The sequence below is a fragment of the Melitaea cinxia genome, chromosome 14, assembly GCF_905220565.1.
Source record: "Melitaea cinxia chromosome 14, ilMelCinx1.1, whole genome shotgun sequence".
Lineage (NCBI taxonomy): Eukaryota > Metazoa > Arthropoda > Insecta > Lepidoptera > Nymphalidae > Melitaea > Melitaea cinxia.
The window spans coordinates 9,740,809-9,747,900 of NC_059407.1; the positions used below are offsets into that span (position 1 = coordinate 9,740,809).

The 7,092-nt window shown below is 34.7% G+C and overlaps 1 protein-coding gene across 1 annotated transcript in view; it reads left to right on the top strand.

The window, feature by feature from the left end:
• Positions 1-621: 621 nt before the first annotated feature.
• LOC123659729 (chromosome transmission fidelity protein 8 homolog) overlaps positions 622-7,092 on the top strand; it is a 31,208-nt gene continuing 24,737 nt past the window's right edge. The window contains exon 1 of the mRNA XM_045594911.1: positions 622-846. Within this exon, the coding sequence (XP_045450867.1) occupies positions 827-846 (20 nt within the window). The 5' untranslated portion in view covers positions 622-826. The remainder of the gene's footprint in view (positions 847-7,092) is intronic.

The following is a 7,092-nucleotide window of genomic DNA, read 5'->3' on the forward strand; positions in this document are numbered from 1 at the left end:
CAAAAACATAGGACTTTCATACAAACTTCCAACCCCCGTTTTACCCCCTTAGGGGTCGAGTTTCGTAAAATCCGTTCTTAGCGGATGCCTACGTCTTATAAGGAACCTACCTGCCAAATTTCAAGTTTGTAGGTGTTATAGTTTCGAAGATTTCGTGATGAGTGAGTGACCTTTCGCTTTTATATATATTATTATTATATATTATATATTATAGTGTGGCGTACACACAAACTTTATTTTTATATACAGTCTTTAAATTAAAACCTTCATGTTGATTTATATAATTATTTTATATGGAAGAAGAAATTTGACATGTCACTAGAATTATTTAATTTAATTGTCATTCTGTAATTTCTTAACTTACTGAAGAATAAAAGATAGTGGATTTATATATGATTTTTATTTAATCGATAAATAATAACAAGACTTAATTGCCACTACAATAGATTATAGATTTGTTTAATGATATTATACTATTTATTAATTATTTTTAATGTATTATTTATTTAAAAATATTTAATTATTTATTTTATAAATAATAATAAAAAATTAGGGGGATTCCCTAGTAATTGTGAGGATTTTAGGGGTTTTTGATTGGGGATTTAGAGGGATAAATTATTGAGAATTGGCAACAATGTGCATAATATATGCTAATCTGTGATAGGTAAACAAATAACCAATAAAACGTAAATGAAGTTTATCAAAAGTTAATTTAAAATTAGAAAACAAGATTTATTTATTTATGAAATCATTTGCGAAAAAGTAAATATATTTAATTTGAAACACGAAAGGCTAGTTTCAGCAGTTTAATTTTGTATAATTAGCAATGCAGATTTTCATTAAATGGTAGGTCAATATTTTTTTAATATCGCAATGCAATTACTTTAATTAATGCAATTAGTATTAAGAGCAGATATGGCTAAAAAATGAGGAGGCCAGTAACATATTTCGTAACATGAAAAATGTTAAATTTCAACTCTCTTCGACAGCGATAAAATCAAAAAAAGGGGCAAAGCTTAAGAATCAATAAACTTTAATAATTTAACATATTTGAGTATTTTAACTCACTATTATATTAGATACGACCGACACTCCGAACAAAAACAAAAATTTGTAGTTAAAAATGTCATTCTCAGCAACAAAACATTAATTACTAGTGACCCGGCCTGGCTTAGTACGGATGCAAAAACTCTTAGTGTTTCTCTACTATATTATGCATATAATGTATTATACATATAAATTTTCCTCTGGAAACACTGTATTTACTAAAGAAAACTGCATCCAAATCCATTCCGTAGTTTTAAAGATATAAACATACAAACAGCAGGTAGCAACATTGTTTTACATTATGTAATGATATATGTATTTCAGTGTTTAATTCGATAAACATATTTAAATATCTGCATTTTGTATTTATCTTACTGTGCAGATTATCACCTTCTGAATAAGCAATACATAGCTCTCATGTAATAGGCCGTTCATATAATTAAACTAGAAGACTACTTAAAAATGTAGAATTATATTTAAAATTGTTGTACTTTAAAAGATATTACAAACCTATATGGCTTTTCGAGGCTACCTCTTAACTAATAACATGCAAACTCTTGACTATATGTGTAAATAAATACACATTGTCAAAATTATAAAATTCTCTTAGTTTAAGTCTTTATCATGAAATAGTCTATTTTTCTTGGACAAAACTATTTGTCATAGTATAAGTAAATATGTTACAATGTAATTGTTTAAAAATATCAATATGATTCTATAATAGATAATGTTGTCAAGGAATTTGATAATTTTTTTGTATTTATAAGGTTTCATTGCTTCCTAACAATGTCAATAGTCTATTAATATCAATTATATTATTTGGCTCATTATATTAATAAGGCACGAAGGAGATCCATTAGCTATGTTTAGAAAAATCGTGCCAGGTGGTAACACAAACCATCTTGTGTAATCTACTTCTCTTTCATACATTCAAGTAATCAATGATTTAGTAACTCCTTTATGCGAGAATTTCATACAATTCTTGCGATTAAATTAGTTTAATCACTACTAAATTTTAATTTATTTTCGTGCAACTCGGCGTTAGAGTTTTAAAGGTAATGTTTTGTGCTGTTAGCATAACTTAAGTGTTTTAACTGTTTGTTCTGTGATATTACAAAAAAAAAGTGATTAAGAATAGTAGCAAAACAAACATCTATTGTCTTTACTTTTAAGGTAAATAGAAATTATATTACTAAACAAGTATATTTAGGAATATCAGACAATAACTGGAATTTTACAAAAAATACTGGTACAAATATAGAAAACAATTAAAATAATTGTGTTTGCTCGCAAACGAAAGAAAACCGACTTCAATTACATCGACGAGTAATACAACGTAGATCGACGAAAAAATAGTCAAGTAACTACGCGTTATCAAAGATTACTCAAAAAGTAGTTATCAGATCTCGATAAAATTTAAATGTGACCACATGATAAACATCCGCTTTCGATAAAATTAAAAATTATCAAAATCGGTACACCCAGTAAAAAGTTATTGCGGATTTTCGAGAGTTTCCCTCGATTTCTCTGGGATCCCATCATCAGATCCTGGTTTCCTTATCATGGTACCAAACTAGGGATATCTCCTTTCTAACAAAAAAAGAAATATCAAAATCGGTACATCCAGTAGAAAGTTATGCGGTATAATACAACGTAGGTTGACAAAAAAAGCGTCAAGTAAAAACGCATTATTAGATATAACTCGAAAACTAGTTGTTAGATCTCAAATAAATTTAAATGGGACCAATTGGCATACACCACCTTTCGATTAAAAAAAAATTTGTCGAAATCGGTCCACCCGGTCAAAAGTTCTGATGTATCATACATAAAAAAAAAAACAATCGAATTGAGAACCTCCTCCTTTTTTGGAAGTTGGTTAAAAACTAGCTTATCAGAACTAAAAGTTGTTAATAATACTAAAAAAAGACTGGCTTTTGTGTACATCACAGGTAGATTAATTTATGGGGGTTAAATTTTTATTATTTCTGACTCTACCTTAATTCCAGTGCTGCGTGAAGTGTACTTATGGCTCCGTTCTGCGACTATCACGCGTTATTTTCGAACAAAACGTAAAAACGATCTTTACTGCAAGATCAAAATACGATACGAATGACCTTTTAACAACTGACAAATAGACACTTTTAAACAAAATAACGCGTCAGACATAATATTCTAATAAAATTAGTAACTTTGTGTGCTAGAATATAAGTATAAAAAATTCGAAAAATACCCAAAACCGAATCGGAGCACCCCACTGCCCACGTGGTCTTGGTCTGCCCTACCCCTAGTGTTTTTTTTTTTGAGCTGGAGGCGCGGAGGTAGGGCAGCCCTCGCCCGCCGCCGCTGCGGAACGGAGCATGAGTGAGCGTGCCTTCGCACGCAAGGGCGGAAGGGCTGCACTTCCCGCAGCGCCGGAGCCAAGCGTTATTCTAACCTCAAAGGTGGTAGGTTGATTTTTTCCGATTTAAAAATTGAACCTCAAAACTTCAACCACGATATCTCTGTAACAACGGCGCTTACACGAAAATAGTTGTATCCCAACCCCATAAATTTCTTGCCGGCGAAGTACATAATTACCAAAAGACTTAATCCAGTGTAGTAAAATTATAATGGTATTCATTTATTTATTCAGTTTTCGACAAGCGTTACATTTTAGAAGGCACAGTGTCAAACGTTCGATTTTTTTTATGACAGGAGCAGAAAAAAGTATTTGGGTTGACCCTCTGCTTTCTAGTAAGTGTCAGTTACAAGCGTTTTCGAGTTTTAAGTGATTTTGTTTTTTGTTTTTTTTTTGCATTTTCTACTTGAATCGAATTATTTATATGTTGTTTACTGTTAAGTGTACGTTGTAAGTAGTTTTTTTTTTGTTTTTAAAAAATTGGATACAGACCCGCCGAACTCCAGCGGGGGTAACAAAACCAACAGAAAAAGACCTTTAAACGATCCTTCTGACTCCGACCAGACTAAAAGGTTACTTGTTAACCCATCTTCGTCGACACTTTCAATTCAATTAACATACACCAGCCCCGAATTCCAAAACGACAAGAGGTTATACTCTTCGGATGATGCTGCTCCAGTTGTTGTTCATGTCACCAAACCTGAGTCTGAATCCAGTAGCGGTACGGTTCTTCGCCCTATTCAATTTGGACACTTCTTATTCAAAAACAACATCAAAAACATTGTTATGGATGGTATTAAGAGAATCGGTAGGAACCGAATTTCTATTGAATTTAAATCAGCTGAATATGCTAATCACTTCCTGGACCATTCCGCCCTTGGAGCTGCTGGATTTTTCGCATTAATTCCGTCTTATAGTATACTCGCATGGGAATTGTTCGAGATGTCCCAGTAGATTGGTCTATGGAGGAATTTGTAGCTAATTTAGAGGTTCCCCTTGGATACGGTAAGGTTATGAAAGCTAGGAGATTGAGCCAGAAAACTGTTAATGATGGTCCCCTACCTGGATCCCCACCCAGTCAGTTGTCCTTACTTTTAATTATCAAAGCTCCAGTTGAGACATTGTATCATCTCCTACATGTCTTTACTGCTCTGGCCCACACTCAGCAAATGATACTTCTTGCCCGGAATACTCTAGGCAGAAGTCTACTAAATTGATCATGTCTCAAGAAAGCATTTCCTACCTCGAAACTTATGCCAGATTTCTTAATGTAAGACGTTCATTTGCTGACTCTACAAGAATCTCTTCCTCTTCTCCTTCTTCCTCTATAAATTGAAAGAATACTCCTCCAACCACAATCTCCTATAAAAAAACAGTGCTTACTCCTCGTTGCCCCCCTCTCCCTATCACACCCGGCTATGATAGCCATGCTCAGGGAGATTGTAGAGACACCTGTTTCTCAATCTCCAAATGGGTGTGCATTCCCAAATGATTCTCTCCTAACGATAACGTTATTGAACTTCTTACTTCTCTCTTGATTAACTTGCTTTCCCGGTTCAGTGATTCCGAGCTACCGAACAATATTCACAAAAACTTAACTCAGCTTGCAAATCTCATTCCCAACAATGGAGCACATCATACTACAGTGGAACTGTCGTAGCGTTAAAAACAAAATCCATGATTTATTACATTTAATTAAAAAGCACAAACCATTAATTTTTGTCGTTCAGGAGACGTGGTTAAGGCTTGGTTCTCATTTTAGAGTCCCGAGCTATGCATGCCTCCGGGACGACAGGAGTGATGGCAAAGCTGGAGCAGCCATACTAGTCTCCAGCAACTGTATATATTTCTCTGTATCCATTCCCTCACACAGTGACTTAATCAGTATTGTGGCTGTCCGTATTTTAAACATTACTTTCTTCTCTGTGTATATGTATACCTAAGCCCAATATTAACGTCCTGTATGAATTCTCATCTATCCTCTCCTCTATTTCTCCCCCTATTGTTGTGTTAGGTGATTTTAACATTTATCACACATCTTGGCGTTCTCATTATTGTGATTATTTGTCCCCATATTTTTTAAATATCTTAGGTGGTTATAAACTTGTTATGTTAAATGACGGGTCTCCCACTCGCAGGGTCTTTCCTCTACAAAACCCAAATAGTGCTGTGGACTTATCATTCTGCTCTGCATCTCTTTCTTCCCTATCTTCGTGGATCATTCTCCCTTATTCTTTTGGCAGCGATCATTTTCCAATTATTATATCACTATCGTTCTCTTCTAGACCTACTGTTATCCCTATTCCCCCTAGATTGAAATTTAATGTGGCCAAAGCAGATTGGTCACAGTTTGCAGTAGCTACGAATAACGAAGTCAGCCAAATTCCTCTTGTCCAATAAAATGACGTCCACCTAGTATATAATTATTTTAAAAATGCACTCATGCAAAGCGCTGAAAAGGTAATTCCTTTGAAAGGCTCTGGCACTTTTAGAAGGACGTCCCCTCCTTGGTGGGATGCTGATTGCTCAAATGCATGTAAGCGTCGCAAAGATGCTGAGCGACAATACTCCCTTTCTATGAGTCTAGATAATTACCTAAATTATAAAAAAAGTGGCAGCTGAAGTGAATAGACTGCTCTCTAAAAAGAAAAAGAGTGGCTGGTACCACTTTTGCGAAAGTTTATCCCCTGCCTCTCACCCTTCTATTGTTTGGAAAAACATTAGATGATTTAGAAGAACACTTTCTCCTAGTGAGAACCATCAGTCCAGTGACATATCTACTTGGATCAATGCCTTCTCGCAAAAGTTGGTACCTCTATCGGTCCCTTCATTGGAAGAGTGTACAACATACATAACCTCTAATCATACCATAGTAAATTAATTCGATGCCCCCTATTCTATGGAGGAATTTCAACTGGCTCTGCAGTCCTTAACAGACTCCTCTCCTGGTGAGGATGGTATTCCTTATTCTTTTATAGTCAAGAGTGGTCCAGCTACTCAAAAGCTGTGCCTAGATATTTTAAATTATATATATCAATCGGAAGTTCCTCCAAATGAATGGAGAAGACAAATAATTTTGCCTATCTTGAAACCGGGAAAACTTAGTACAGATCCATATGGCTATAGACCAATAGCATTATCGTCCACTATTGCTAAGATCCTTGATGATCTTATTAAAAACCGAATGGAATGGATCATGGAAAGTGGAGGAGTCCTTTCCAAAACTCAATTCGGTTTTCGAAAAGGCTTTAGTACCATGGACAGCCTAGGGATCTTCGTGACAGACTTACGCATTGCATTCTCTAAAAAAGAAACAGTCGTGGGAGTATTTCTTGATGTGGCATTTGCATATGATAATGTTCTTCTTCCGGTACTCGGGCAGAAAATGCTAAATCTGAGTATCCCCGTGAGAATGACAAATCTCATCTACAATTATTTTTATTCCTGCTCTATTATTATATGTACAAGACATTCTCCCCTCCAAGAATGGTGTGGAAAGGACTTCCTCAAGGCTCTGTTTTGAGTGAAAGTCAGTTAATTGTTTTTGCAATGTCCTTCAATATGCATGTGACCTATCACTATATATTTCATCCAAAGACATAAATGAATGCACTACTCGACTTAACTCTGCCATTGCCTATTTGAAT